Source organism: Gymnodraco acuticeps, unplaced genomic scaffold (genome assembly GCF_902827175.1).
Source record: "Gymnodraco acuticeps unplaced genomic scaffold, fGymAcu1.1, whole genome shotgun sequence".
NCBI classification, from domain to species: Eukaryota; Metazoa; Chordata; class Actinopteri; order Perciformes; family Bathydraconidae; genus Gymnodraco; species Gymnodraco acuticeps.
Genome location: NW_022989865.1, coordinates 832,028 through 846,776, shown reverse-complemented (window position 1 = coordinate 846,776; position 14,749 = coordinate 832,028). Strand labels below are relative to the sequence as shown.

General features: G+C 40.2%; 3 protein-coding genes across 3 annotated transcripts; 1 reads left to right on the top strand and 2 right to left on the bottom strand.

Annotated features, from left to right (window-relative positions):
• The first annotated feature begins 342 nt into the window (after positions 1-342).
• LOC117532460 lies at positions 343-4,041 on the top strand. Its single transcript, XM_034195812.1, has 7 exons — positions 343-384; positions 1,224-1,487; positions 1,593-1,638; positions 2,114-2,205; positions 2,812-2,922; positions 3,257-3,530; positions 3,850-4,041. Exons 2-7 carry the CDS (start codon positions 1,276-1,278, stop codon positions 4,039-4,041), a joined length of 927 nt encoding a protein of 308 aa, XP_034051703.1. The 5' UTR covers positions 343-384; positions 1,224-1,275.
• Positions 4,042-4,843: 802 nt separating this feature from the next.
• Positions 4,844-7,329, bottom strand: LOC117532603. Its single transcript, XM_034195964.1, has 7 exons — positions 7,141-7,329; positions 6,808-6,894; positions 6,372-6,631; positions 6,014-6,139; positions 5,725-5,865; positions 5,403-5,526; positions 4,844-5,197 (listed from the first exon to the last, which is right to left on the bottom strand). Exons 1-7 carry the CDS (start codon positions 7,184-7,186, stop codon positions 4,980-4,982), a joined length of 1,002 nt encoding a protein of 333 aa, XP_034051855.1. The 5' UTR covers positions 7,187-7,329; the 3' UTR covers positions 4,844-4,979.
• Positions 7,330-7,493: 164 nt separating this feature from the next.
• On the bottom strand, positions 7,494-10,488 carry LOC117532613. The gene is made up of 8 exons (XM_034195976.1): positions 10,368-10,488; positions 9,925-10,109; positions 9,286-9,499; positions 9,115-9,190; positions 8,613-8,872; positions 8,413-8,493; positions 8,064-8,134; positions 7,494-7,716 (listed from the first exon to the last, which is right to left on the bottom strand). Exons 1-8 carry the CDS (start codon positions 10,401-10,403, stop codon positions 7,584-7,586), a joined length of 1,056 nt encoding a protein of 351 aa, XP_034051867.1. The 5' UTR covers positions 10,404-10,488; the 3' UTR covers positions 7,494-7,583.
• Between the last annotated feature and the right edge of the window lie 4,261 nt (positions 10,489-14,749).

The following is a 14,749-nucleotide window of genomic DNA, read 5'->3' as shown; positions in this document are numbered from 1 at the left end:
TACACAAATGTGTTCCGTTTCATATACATGTAAATACAATCCAAACACAGAAAAAAGTTTTACATGTGTATTTTTGATCCACACATATTAGTTTTCCGTTTAAAACCGCTGCACCTTCAAACACAAACAGCTTTCTGTGCACGGATCGCTTTGCATTCGTGTGTGGGTTTTTTGAGACTCCCCTGACTCTCACCCGATTCGTACTTGTAATTTCTCTCATCTATAGCCAATCAGATGTCTCCTCCAGTCTAAGCCAATCACATGAGCGCGCCCCCACGTGGGTAGGATTTCTTGCGTTCGTGACGTAGCGCTTTATTTACGCTTTTTGCGCAGTCCGGACTCCGGAGCTGACAGGTCAACTTCAACATGGCGTCTAGCACAAGTGTAAGTTATACGTGTCTCGGCGTGAATGATTAAATATGTTTTAGGTATGAATTATTGTTATGTTAGTGATGTGTTAGCATGGAAGTAATATGGGTGGCATGTAATGCTAGCGTTTGCTGGCAAGTTAGCTATATTATGCTAATAGACTACCTAGGATTATAACCTTACATAGCTAACATTAGCCAAACATTTCTTTAACTTCTTTCATTCTGTTGCTTTGTTTTTTAGGGACAATTTAGACAGAATTAATCCAAAATGTGCTGCTCAAATTATTATTAAAAAATATATTCCATTGTGTTTAATGATGGGGTGGAATTGAACATTAAGAGATGATGTTAAATAGGATTAACCAGTGTTGGTAAACAAACGGTCGAACGTTGAGCACTGTTGGTCATATTTTATCTATCTTTTCTATTATTTTCCCCCCAGGAATCAGTAAAGCGTGAAATCCTTCAGAGACTTCAAGATCGACTGACATACATCTTGGATAGGACACCTGTTGATCTCGAAGGGCTACAGTTTGCGTGCCGTCAGGCTTTTGTTATATTGAGTGCACTGGGTGACATTGTTGATTTAGGGAATAATATACAGTCTGCACTTGCAGACCTGAATAGCCTTATCCAACAAGAGAGAGATAATCAACAGATATTTGTGACCCTTGAGTTGCAAAAATGTTGTGGACGTGGGCGTCCACGATTGAATGTGTCAGTAGAGGCTCTGACACATCTGGTTGAACTGGGACTGCCATCGAGTTGCATCGCCAGACTCCTGGGTGTGTCTAGAGCAACGCTATTTAGGCGGATGACCGAAAATGACATTTCTATATCTGCTTCATATAGTGGCTGCACTGATGACGAATTGGATTCATTGATCACCACAATAAAAAGTGCAATGCCAGATGCTGGCTACCGTGTAGTCCGAGGTGCTCTACTTGCGAAGGGACACAGAGTGCAATGGGAACGGGTGTATGCATCCATGCATCGTGTGGACAGTGTTGGTGTGCTCGCCAGGATGACCCGGATGGGATGTGTGGTGAGGAGAACATACACAGTTCCTTACCCTAAGTACATGGTGCACATTGACACCAACCACAAGCTCATCAGGTTTGTCTGCATGCTGTCTGTATGTAATCTGTTCATTTTATTATTTTTAATGTCTAGTTGTATATATCTTGTGTATGTAATCATATCATTGTCTATCATTGACAGGTACAACTTTGTTATCTTTGGGGGAATAGATGGCTATTCAAGGAAGGTAAGACTATTCTATTGTCAAGAACCAACAACTGCAAAATGTTGCCGAACATCATGTGATGGTTTTACTTTTCTAAGCTTCAGTTTATTTTCTGTACCAACAGGTGGTGATCTTTAGGTACACAATCGAACCTATAGTTAATTACATATCGCCTCTTACCAAACAGACGATATGGACTTCTAAAGTCACCTTATATTTTAAGTGATTCAGATCAAACAATATGCATTTACTTATTTACTTAATTTCAAAATAAATACTTTGAAGAACTTGTGAAATAATTAAAACACTTATACTAGTAACCGCACAATATATGTCAAGAAGCTTGCCTGAGCTATCATGATATTCTGTTATACATTGAATAATTCTGTTGTGCGTTGTTCTCTTAATGCTGCACATTGTCATTTGACAGATGCTTCAAGTTAAACTGATTCATCAAGGTACTAATATGTTGTTTTATGTGTACTTGTATGTGTAGATTATGTACTTGAAGATAGCAGACAACAACCGGGCTGACACCCACTTGTGTTTCTTCAATGAAGCTGTGAACGAGCACGGGTTTCCTCTGAGGTATTCACATTATTTCATATGTAATCATTAGTGTAATTGCGGACCTTTCCATCAAATTTAGATGTTCCCCTCCAATGGCTGCATCAGTGACGACCACTTTACTTTTGATGGGACTCATTCATTGCAAATATTGTCGTGCTTTACTGTTAGTTCAAAGAGGCAATCTGAACATATAAGTTAAAACAATTGCCATTATAAACGGTACTTTTCTAGGTCACAAAAGTGCTGTCGGACACAGCCATATCAATTGTTAATTCTATGTGAGCCCCTCACATATGACAATATATAAGCGACATGTCAGATTTTTCTATCCCTCAGCTGAGATTCATGTACTGTACAGAAATATGAAAATATAATCTATTCACAAGCTGATGTGAACCATCCCTCATTCAGGTGTGGAAGATAACTCGAGGTTTAATAAAGTGAAAGAGAACTCTTAAGGGTTACAGTTAAGGACCTGTCCAGATATCTCAAATATGTATGTCCAGAGAGAGCCATTTGTGATCACATTATGGATGTAGATCATTATGGAATTGTACCCCTCGTTTTTTGGACCTTCAAATACGTAGATTTTAACTATGCATAATTATTTGATTTATTTTCCAGAGTGAGAGGAGATCATGGTGGAGAAAATGTGGGAGTAGCACAATTAATGTTCTCAGTTCGTGGAACTGACAGTAACAGCTTCATTGCAGGGAAAAGCGTACACAATCAACGGTGAGTTAAACCTAATTTTGTAAGCTTATGAGCATATTTCTTCTTCTTAATATTCCCTTTAACAAACCTTCATAAGCACATGTTGAGACCATTCCTTCACAAAGAAGAAAATGACAATTTTCACAGAAATTTACCAGCCACGCAAACATTTGAAAACTCACTTAATGTTACGTTTGTACTCTCCTGTCAAGTCAGTTGATTTTTTTTAAATAAATGCAATTTTCAGTTAGAGACATTGCCATTGACTCAATGACTAGGAAACTTTAAATTGTTCATAGTGAACAGTTTGAATTTTCTTTTAAGTTTAACATTTTTTTGTGTTTTCTTCTCACAGAATTGAACGCCTCTGGCGTGATGTGTTCATGAGTGTTACGGGTGTCTTTTACAACACCCTGCACTCTCTTGAGGAACAACACCTGCTTGACATCAGTAACGTCCTGCACATCTTCTGCTGCCACTACGTTTTCTTGCCACGCATCCAAGCCAACCTGGATGTGTTCAGTGAGGCCTGGGCCAACCATCCCATCAGGACAGAGCAACATCTGACACCCAATCAGTTGTGGCAGGTGGGCCAGCACCTGAATCCTGTTGCAGATCCTGAGCCTGAGGTAAATTATGAATTTTCAAAACCATCACTATCTCTTGTTTATTATCAATCAATAAAAACCCAAACAGTATAATAAGTTATCTGATTCATAAACTAACTCCCGTTCTTGGATTAAAAGAACCTCTGCTGGGAGCAAGCAAGAACACTTTTCTATAATATTACACTATTACCTTAACATTATTCCACAATCACTCCATTTTTTATTATTATAGAACAATTGCATACCCTCTTTATTTCGCCTGATCACATATTTTGTAATAAGAAGCAGTAATGGCACAGTGCTTGCTTTAATATTTGTACACTCACTTTGTCTTTTTTAGGGTTCACTCATACCAGAGATTCAATGGGAAGAGAGTGGATACACAAATGAGCATCATACCGGGGTCAATGTCCCTACGCTGAACTTCCCTCTCTCAGACCTTGAAATTATGCAACTGCAAGACAACATTGATCCATTGGAAGAATCTGAATGGACATATATCTCAATACTGTCCAATACATTGAGAATTTAATTGAGCACCGATAGTTGTTACATTTAACAACTATAGTATGATTTGTGTCATGATTTCAGTTATTTGGCAATGATGGAAAGTTAATCATTTTATATTTACATAGCTTATGCTTGATTAAGTTAATCTCAATTGCATGATTAGACATTTTTCTTTTGACTTATAAATTAATGGAAGTGTTTTTAGAGATGCATTTTCAGTCAGGATCAAAAACCGTTTCAGAGCAACAGAATTACATTCATTTTACACTCTGTACAAAATAAAAACATTGTAAAAGAACTATTCGGAGTGTAATGCTTTACTGTTCTAGGAATTGGGCATTGTTACGGCCCGTCCACACAGCGGTGTGCGTTGAAGCTTCCAACGCTTCTGCCCATTCACTTTGAATGGGGTGACGTCACTTTTAGCCGAACTGCATTTTGGAAAGCGACGTGGAGCGTTGCTCGCTTCAAAAGTTGAGCAATGTTCAACTTTTGGCGACTCGGCAGAAGCGTCAGCCAATGAAATCCCATTTATGAAAATCTGCCATTACAAGCGCTAGCCAATCAAACCGTGTGTATGCTGGGAGAGACTACGCAGGTCATTTCCTCATATTCCAAAAAATGGAGGGAAAATTCATTATTTTATATCCAGTTTACTTCGTTTTAACATTGCTATTGCTTTGTATGTCGGGGGCGGGAGATTCATGTGATTGGTTGTTGGTCGCAAAAAATCCCTAAGCTTCAGACACGCCCAACTCCAAGCGTCAACACACGCTGCTGTGTGGACGCTCCGTTAAAGTGTAACAATGATAATGGACAAACAGTCTTTTTCCAAATGTCCTTTATTTATAAAACACGGTAGGTGTACCAACTGTAACCCTGTATCTCACACAGTGTATTGAATAGAGAGGCAAACCCTTCTCCAGAAAAATACAAAACAAACTGAGAGTCAGTGTGTAGCTACACAAGCCCAAAGCCTGAACTGATGGAACTGAGGGCCATCATCAAGTCCTGGTGGAACTTCTCATATGTTTGGTAGTGGCTTGGGAGCTTCAATTTTAGGAAGCAGGTGAGAGCCACTGGGTATTTTGAAGTAACAACCTCAACTTCAAGGTTTGTTGTGAGCAGCTCCCACCCGACCCAGAACTTCAAGAGGTCACGCAGCACCTTCGGAGATGCTATGGGAGAGAATTTGTTATGTATGCGATACCTCAAATTGCATTATATCAAAACTTAAATTTGAGCAGTAAAACTTGCAGGAATATCAACGGTTAACCCATGTATAGATTTGTATTTGTACACCGATGTGTGTATATTATTTTTCATCAGAACTGCCATCTCTTCAGCTGCACTACAGCTTTAGCAGTCATTAATTAGTGTTACCTTCCTCTATGAATTGCCTCAAAAATCCAGTGACGAGACCGACTTTCTCCAATGGAACGGTGTCGTCCTCGTCCTCATCGCTGTCACTTTTGGGCTGTGGCCAGTGGATGTTCTGGATCACAGTCTATAGGGGATCAAATACAAACGTGTTCTTTGCTAAGATTGAAGCTCATGTTATATGCTACAGAATTATCTTAACATTGTAAAGCATTGATTTAAGATCTACACACCAGTTTAAGAGCCCCACAAATGAAATTGCATGATAGTGTTTGCAAACAAATCCCATGAATAACATAAATCCAATAAAGAAAATGGTACTTACCTGTGAGTTCAGCTCATCATTTTTCTCTCTTGGAAATAATATGGGGTGGACATCTGGCCTATTTGAAACAAGCGGCCAGATTCCCGTTTCTTTAAGGCCTTTGCGAATCTGCTTGATAGGCTGCCTAACACGGTGAAGTACCTACAAGTAAAAGGAACAATCAAACTGAGGCACTAATGGAAAAACACCACAGTAGCAGATACAGGAGGACTTACAAAGCAAACCTACTAATTACCTAAACATTGTATTGTATTGTTTAAATAAAAATGGTACAATATAAAATGATTACTGCATGGGAAAGAAGTTCCTGGAACAGCCAGTCATGATTGGTGGAGGTTGGAACAGGGAGGTCCCAGGACAGGCAAAGATCAGTCACACTGGTGGTTTCTTGAGCAGTAAGTTGTGTATTCTTGAGCTAAAACAGGAGAAAAGAGGACATCTTTTAAATGCATGCAAAAGTGGACAAAAAGCCTAAATCTGGAAAAATCAAAATGGGACACAAAAAAGCATTGGAAATCATTTCTAGCTAAACAGCCCAGCCTTGACGCATGAATGGAATCTTTTTCATAATGCACAAGATGACAAGTGTATGTTAGCATTGTGGTGCAGTGGTGTATGACATGTCACTTTTTAACTAGGACACTCACAAAACCAATTGTTTCACGGTGGTCAAGATCAGGACAATCCAGCAGGGTAAGCGCTGATGCTGCAGTATCCGTGCTCCCACCAGTCAACAGAGTCACTACAGGCACACTTAGTCCTGAGAAACCAAAACCACCATGCAGGAAGGAATGGCCTATCATCCGACCTGCCATCTCAAACAGGTTGCTTTCCCGAAGCACAGCAGCTGCGGAGGGAACCCGATGTTCCATTTCGCCTTCAAAAAGGCTTGTAAGAGCTGCACAGCCTTAAGAAAGAAGGAGAAATAGTTTAGACACCATGTATTGCTATAACGTAATTTTTAGGTCAAGCTATATTGAGTGTTGGTTCAACTGTGAATATGCATGTTGTAATCTTTGTTGGTTTATTAAGATTTAGCTGCAAGTGGTTATTTCAATTGAAAGACAAATGGGGACATCCCACCTAAATTTATACTGAAGCCGGTCTTCAGTTTCTGCATGGCCATTGACAAAACGTGTCGGTTGACACCTTGGCCGACTGCTGCATCCCCTTGAAAAGACGACCTCATTTAGAAAAGTACAACCAACAAGATGATATTCAACATACACTTACCAAGAGACAACATGAATCATCCTTCAAGCTTTCAATACAATAAATGTAACTAGTTCTTTCTTCCCTGGTCTAAGGGACATGAACTTAATCCTCAACATGCAAGTAAAAACAAACAAAAAGGCAAAATTCGACCCAGATGACAACCTATAATGAAACATGAGAAGTTACACTATTTATTAATACCTCTCAGCCTGCACTTCAATGGAGCTGCCCAGTTAACATTGTTCATTTTAAAGAATGAAATCAATGAACTGTCTGTTTCTTCTTCTGCGTCAAACAAGTCGATTGACAGAAAGAGGCGTGGACATTCATAGTTACGTTCCAGCAGTTCCTCTCTGAACAACTGACATGCCTTCCGGGGGTCCACTTCATTGGCCCAAGCTGAAATGTAATTTGAAGGGAAAAAAAGCAGTTGGTACAATAAACTTCATAATATGTCAGCTTCAATTGTAAAATAGTACTTCATTTATTGTCTCATTTAGTAAGCCCTGTATTTTAAAGCAATATATTAAAAGGTAGTAACTTGGAATCAATTATCCTTTCCATATTACTGGATCAAACATGTAACAACATTCATTTTGGTGATCATTGCTATTTAAGTGTTTGTGAGTAGTCACTGTTTCAAACTACACCACAGCAGTAATTGTTCTGAATAAATAACCTGCTGAAACTGTTGCTGGCAATCGTTGAACTGAAGGTCCTGGCATTTCCTCTGTCCTTGTCATACTGGCTGCATCGCTATGATGAGCAGGGTCCATTCTTGGAAAAGACAAAACAAAAAACATACTCACAGGAATGGAAAATAGAGACTAGTGAGCGCCCTTCTTTTTTTACATATTTCTTCTTGCATATCAAACAAAGTAATTTAAATCAGATCCCTAATAAGTATTTCGGCTGTTAAGATTTCTACATTTCCTAAAAATGCATTACATGCTCTGATGCAGCTGCTATAGCTGTAACATTACAGCATTTTAAAACACAAAAAAGGAACAAGCACATTCACCAAACGATATCGTTATTAGGTTTGACACTTTGTATATGTTGTTCACCTCTCTCAAAACATGTCTATCTTCCATCTTTTGCTTGAACAAGTCAAAACGTCTTACCCTTCACCACATGTGCTTGCATGAAATGAGAGGACATCAATTGGGTAAGATTCAAGACATATAGGGCAAACCTGTAAAAAACATAAACAAATGTCAATACCTTTAAAACATATCACATTATTATAAGAGGTTTTATGTTTAATAATTCTCTCTCAGATAAGTGATACAGGAAACATAATTCTATGATAAAAAAATGAGTACATAGACAGTGTGCAAAAAGTCTGTTTGGTGAAATGTGTTATACCCTACCTATATACACACCTGCAATCATGCTGTCATTATTTACTGAAAACAATAAGGCTTTTATACTAAATTGCAAAGTAACTTTAACAGGATCAGCATCAACTACCTCTGACAATTCTCCCATCCCTGTGTTAGGTGGATTTGGCTGCTCAATCACTTCATCAAGAGAAGTCCCAGATTCACTCTCCTAAAAAACAAAAAAGGTACAGAGAATTGGTTCTATAGACTTTGAAACAGTCATTTGAGCAAACTAAAACATTACATATTTATTTGAGAAATGAGAGAAACGTTTTAATAACAGCTTACAGTCAATATGTCATTACATTCCTCCACATGTAAAGGCAACAGCTGCAAAGGCATTTGACTGCCACATGTTATGCAGGTTGACTGTGGCATCTTTGCAAACTCTGCCGAGTCATAGGGTAGTGGTTCGGTAGAAAGTTGCTCCTGTAGTGGAATTACAAACACAATGTTTTTTCCGTTGTTGGACGCTGTTTTGAGGAGCCTTGTGGAGTACCCCTCGGAGTCAGTAGGAATTATGGACAGCTTTCGACGTCCACTACCACCTATTTGAAAATCAAAATATGAACAACACAAGTGTGCTTTAAAACCACCTGACAGTACATACATTAATATTAGGGATATACGTTACACTTTGTCAGGCAAACTTTAGTACTGTTTTATACAACTTGAAGAAGTGATATGAATGGTGATTCAAAGTAGGGCAACAGAAAACACATATGTGGGGCTTCTGAGTGTGAAAAACACAACACAGCATTTTCACCAATGGAGATGAGAACAATATTACCTGCTGACTTGAAAAACATCCAGCCTCCTTTTAATGTTTTCAGTTTTGGAAATTCTTCCTCAACCGAAGCCATAGTCTTTAAAACAAAGTGAAATAACATACAATATTCAGCAAGTGATTCACATTTTAAATCATTGAGAAATCTTTAATACTGTCTGTTTATATGATTACCTCACTGTGCAATAAGTTGTCCGGTAGATTTAGCATCCTCTTTCCAAGGCCAGCATAGGCAAGTGGTAGCTCTTCCGAGCCCTTAGGTGTAAACTGACAGGGTCCCGAAAGGACATATATGTGAAAGTCCGTCCGTTTGACGATGCAAGGAGCCGGGGTGGGAAATCGTCTTTTGCCTCTTGGCTGATCAGTACTGAACATACTTGGGAATTGCCTGATGTGGGAATGACAAAAGGATCTGTGAGACTAGACATTGTTATATCATTTGCAAATCATTGGCTTGCGTTGATGGTTTTGTTAACATAGGTTGAACAAATTGTATGAATAAAAAGCGAAATCATAGTTAATATTCTGTCGATACAAAAACAATCTTGACACTTAACTTTATCTTACCAAAATATTTGTTTTGAAAACATTAATATATTGTGTTTGGGACGTTTCAAGGCAAGGGGTTGTTAAAGGTTTTAAAAGCAGTAATGGAGGATACATACTATGGACAAATGTTTTAAAACATTAACTCAACATTACATTAGAGTAATGCGAGGGGTGAGATCAAATATCAGATGTTTACACATCTACGGGATTAAGCAACAGTTTGATCTTGAACTGTCAAATGTAAAAAAAAGTCTATTACATCACCTTCTCATCGCCTGCCTCACCCTGACATCATTGTGGGATTGGACGCTGTCTACCGCCCTGACTGCTACGCTGACCGGTGCACTCTCTGCTATGCTCACTTCTGGTGGAGTTGGAGTCGCAGACAACTCCCTGGCTATTAATTGAACTAAAGCCCGTGCTGCTACCTCGACCCGAGGCGTTACACCCTGTCGAACAGTCAATTAATTTTCTCTCACATTCACTTCACTGCAACATTTTACTTGGTAGCAGAAGCACATAATAAGAATGGGGGATCGTTAGACCGTTAGACAGACAACGCTAGTTAATGTTAGCTTATGGAGCTCAGCTACTACAACACAGCTAACCAAAACAGTTCTATATAATTCTCGAATTAAACAACTAACAACTAAGCAAAACCAATCCTTCATAATTTAGGAGTATTTCATAATTTAAACATAATTTACACTTGGAGCGGGAGGCGCGCGACCACCAGACGCCATTTTAAAGATGACCTCTGACCTATCAGCTCCGGAGTCCGGACTGCGCAAAATGCGTAAATGAAGTGCTACGTCACGAACGCAAGAAATCCTACCCACGTGGGGGCGCGCTCATGTGATTGGCTTAGACTGGAGGAGACATCTGATTGGCTATAGATGAGAGAAATTACAAGTACGAATCGGGTGACCGTCAGGGGAGTCTCAAAAAACCCACACACGAATGCAAAGCGATCCGTGCACAGAAAGCTGTTTGTGTTTGAAGGTGCAGCGGTTGTAAACGGAAAACTAATATGTGTGGATCAAAAATACACATGTAAAACTTTTTTCTGTGTTTGGATTTTATTTACATGTATATGAAACGGAACACATTTGTGTATGCATTGAAAAACACAAGTGTGGATCCGGAAATACAAGTTTGAATCCTTTTGCGGATCATGAAATACAAGTGTGAATCCTTCTGTGTGCATGTGTGTATTATGAGACTGTTCTGAGCCCATAGAGATATAGCTAAAATACTTCCACATTTTGCTTCTGGCGTCTTTTTTGTCAACAAGCCGAGGGGCAGCGGCAGTTGCACTCCCACTTGCAGCCATGCTTCTCGTTTTCTCACATGCTCTGGCAGCTAGCGCGTGCACGAGAGCGGGGAGGCACTTGAGCGTGCTTGAGAGGGGCGGGACTGTAGGCACGGCTGCAGTGCAGGGAGTGGAAGCAGAGCGCTGAACACACACAGCTCTTATTTAAACGGCGCTTTCTCACCGGAGTACTTTCCGCATTCATTCTTAAACGGAGGAATCGTAACGTTTTTAACGGCAGGGTATCGCGGTATACCTTTCAAGTATCGGTACACCGTGCACCACTAGTCAGGAGTCAGTGTCTCTCCCCCAAACTCACACATATAAAATTCAATATGAACTGAAGAGCCGCATGAAACTAGGCAAAGAGCCGCATGCGGCTCGAGAGCCGCAGGTTGGCCACCCCTGTACTAGGGCATTGCGTTCCAAGAATGCAGGGTTGTTGGTTGTTCCTAGAGTCTCTAAAAGTACAATGGGAGCCAGAGCCTTTTCTTATCAAGCTCCACATTTGTGGAATCAGCTTCCAGTTTGTGTTCGGGCGGCAGACACCCTATCCGTTTTTAAGAGTGTGCTTAAGACCTTCCTTTTTGATAAAGCTTATAGTTAGGGCTGATTAGATTCAGCCCCTAGTTTTGCTGATATAGGCTTAGTTTGTCGGGGGACATCTTACTTCTTCCTTCTCTCTGTCTATACCTGTGTACTCTCATGTTCCGATTAACCCAGCTTCCCCAAATGTCTTTCTTTTTGGTGTTTATATACGCTGGGATCCGGAGTCATGGATGATCCTGCGGTCCTGTGTCCTGCATCGCGAGCCCTGGATCTTGAGTCGTGGCTGTGGTCCTGGATGGATATCCTCGTGGATTCATCTTCCTATTATACACACATGCATTTCCAAACATTTGGACTACCTATGTTGCAAATGTATTATCGTTTCAATTTACACACGGCATCTATTGCACGTCTGTCCGTTCTGGGAGAGGGATCCCTCCTCTGTTGCTCTCCCTGAGGTTTCTCCCATGTTCCCTTTAAACTGTGGGTTTTCTCCGGAAGTTTTTCCTTGTACGATGTGAGGGTCTAAGGACAGAGGGTGTCGTATTGTCATACTGATATTTTGTACAAACTGTGAAGTCCACTGAGACAAATGTAACATTTGTGATATTGGGCTATATAAATAAACATTGATTGATTGATTGATTAGCAACACAACCTTACCTGCATTGCAATGACTCTAAACCTGTAATAACGTGCTTTAACCATTAGGTGAATAATACAGACGTATAAAGTACACATGGTATACAATGCTATCAAAAACACATTATGTTAATTTACATATCTAACTATCATTATCAAGCACAATATGAACTATATGAGGCTTATGCATTGTACCAGGTTTAGGCTCATTTGGTAGGCTAAGTCAAAAACAGGCAACTGATGGTGTGTGAAAGGTAATTTATGAGGATGAAACAAATGAGGTACACAGAATACAATGCCATTTTATCAGTTTTATTATTAGTGTAGGACAGATATGTATATATAACACCTGAAGATGTTTTATTCATGTTATCACATAATTGTACATGATATAGCTATATTATTGCACATATTTGAGTTCTACACATATGAATATCTGATTTGTAAAACATCACACAAAAAGGTTTATCCACCCCCTCATGGTGCTAATCAATATGTGTGTTTGCTAAACAGAGATACAAACAGAACATAAGTGAACAGTCAAAACAATTTGTATCAACTTTATTGTTATGGCACATTGTTTACATAGTGTTTCAGAGTAGACATGTAATAACATCTGAATAAAATGAAATGATAGAAAATGCCTTCAACAACATATCAACAACCTGAAGAATAACTTACTGGACATACATATTAAGACATTAAGAAATGTGTCTTTTTTGTCGGAGGGCTGCAGCTGACGATAGGGGGTGTAGGGCTGAAGGAGGTCAGCGATGTATGCAGGGACGAGGGAGTGGAGAGATTTGTAGGCTAGCAGGAGGAGTCTGTACTGGATGCGTGACTTGACCGGGAGCCAGTGAAGGTGGAGGAGGGTGGGGGTGATGTGTTGCCAGGGTTTCGTGCGGGTGAGGAGCCTGACTGCAGAGTTCTGGACGTACTGGGCTGTCCAGGGCTTTGCTGGTGACCCCGAACAGAACTCCATTGCAGTAGTCCAGGCGTGAGGAGATGAAGGTATGTATTAATGTTTCTGCGACAGGGTCGGGGAGAGAGGGCCGGGGTCTGGAGATGTTTCGAAGGTGAAAAAAAGCAGTTTTGACAGTAGACCTGATGTGGGAGTTGAAGGTGAGGCTAGAGTTCAGAGTGACGCCCAGACGAACCTCAGGGGGAAGGGTGGATGGAGCAGCCATCGACGGTGAGGAACAGATCTCCAATCTTCCGGAGCAGTGTTTTTGGGGCCACAACCATGAGCTCTGTTTTGTTATTGTTGAGTTTCAGTAGGTTTGTTGAGATCCAGGTGTGGATGTCGCGGAGGCAGTTGACTAGTGACAGTGGAGGTAGCTGGGATGATGGATTGGCACTGATGTAGAGTTGAGTGTCGTCGGCATAGGAGTGGAAGTTGAGACCATGTTGGCGGAGTATTTCACAGCATGTAGATGATAAATAGAAGGTAGTCTGGAGGGGGCTTCACCGTGTGTCATCAGAGCTGTCAGAGTCGCAGTCAGAAGACTCATCTGAAAGACTTTGCAAGAAGCTGATGGTCTCTGCTCCAGTCAAAACGTGCAGGTAGCATCGTCTCGCATGAGTCTTAATTTCTCCGATGTCGTGCTGCTTTTTCCTAAACATGATCTGGAGACCTTTCATTCCGTCTTCGCTCAGGCCCAATGGTGAATCTTAAATGTATAAGATAAAGACAATATCAGTTACTTCATCACCTATCACTAATGTGTAAAGTCATGCGAAGTAAAAATGTAATATATACTGTACTTTGCAGGCAGGACAGCTCTTTCAGTGAATCACTGCGGGTTTTGTTTGTTTGTAGCCTTTATTTAACTAGGTGAAAGCCCCTTGAGATCAAAAGATCTCTTTTTCTAGGGTGACCTGCAGGACATTAGTTACACATGTAACATAAAAACAACAGAACAACAATAAGGATGACAAACAACATAATGTACAGGGTACAGTTTACAAACTCTATTTACAGAGACAGGTACCATGAGTATCAAACAGCATGTCACCCAGCTGAGTTTTAAAATGATGCAGGGGAACCAAAGTGCTCAGTTTTAAACATGTTTGCAGACTGTTCCAAGTTAGTGGAGCTGCACAACTAAAAGCTTTCTTCCCTAAGACAGTCCTAGCACTTGGCACATTTAATAAAACAACATCATGAGATCTCAGGCAATAAGTACTTTCAATTCGTGGAGAGATCAGAGAGCAGATATAAAAAGGTAGTTTACCCAACATGGCTTTGTAAATGAACATGTACCAATGACTGAGCCTCCGTACAGTTAGTGAAGGCAGACCTGCCTTGGCATACAGGGTACAGTGATGAATAAGTGCTTTACAGTTAGTAACAAATCTCAGGGCACTGTGATAGGCGGCATCGAACTTTTCCAGGCAATGGGCAGATGCATTCATATAGATCAAATCACCATAGTCCAGCACAGGTAAAAAGGTCACAGTGACTAGCCTTTTCCTGGCCTCAAGCGAGAAACAGGACTTGTTTCTGAAAAAGAAACCTAGTCTAACCCTCAGCTTTTTAAGCAGGTTATTGACATGAAGTTTAAAAGTAAGACAATCATCAAGCCA

Coding starts and splice junctions, on each gene's coding strand:
- LOC117532603 (XM_034195964.1), bottom strand. CDS start 7,186: ATGAACAATGTTAACTGGGCAGCTCCATTGAAGTGCAGGCTGAGAG. Junction 6,895..7,140: donor ATTGAAGTGCAGGCTGAGAG/GTATTAATAAAT, acceptor CGTCTTTTCAAG/GGGATGCAGCAGTCGGCCAA. Junction 5,866..6,013: donor AGGAACTTCTTTCCCATGCA/GTAATCATTTTA, acceptor TTTTACTTGTAG/GTACTTCACCGTGTTAGGCA.
- LOC117532613 (XM_034195976.1), bottom strand. CDS start 10,403: ATGGCGTCTGGTGGTCGCGCGCCTCCCGCTCCAAGT. Junction 10,110..10,367: donor GCGCGCCTCCCGCTCCAAGT/GTAAATTATGTT, acceptor ACTGTTCGACAG/GGTGTAACGCCTCGGGTCGA. Junction 9,500..9,924: donor GTGAGGCAGGCGATGAGAAG/GTGATGTAATAG, acceptor TTCCCACATCAG/GCAATTCCCAAGTATGTTCA.
- LOC117532460 (XM_034195812.1), top strand. CDS start 1,276: ATGCCAGATGCTGGCTACCGTGTAGTCCGAGGTGCTCTACTTGCGAAG. Junction 2,206..2,811: donor GAGCACGGGTTTCCTCTGAG/GTATTCACATTA, acceptor TTTATTTTCCAG/AGTGAGAGGAGATCATGGTG. Junction 2,923..3,256: donor AAAAGCGTACACAATCAACG/GTGAGTTAAACC, acceptor TTCTTCTCACAG/AATTGAACGCCTCTGGCGTG.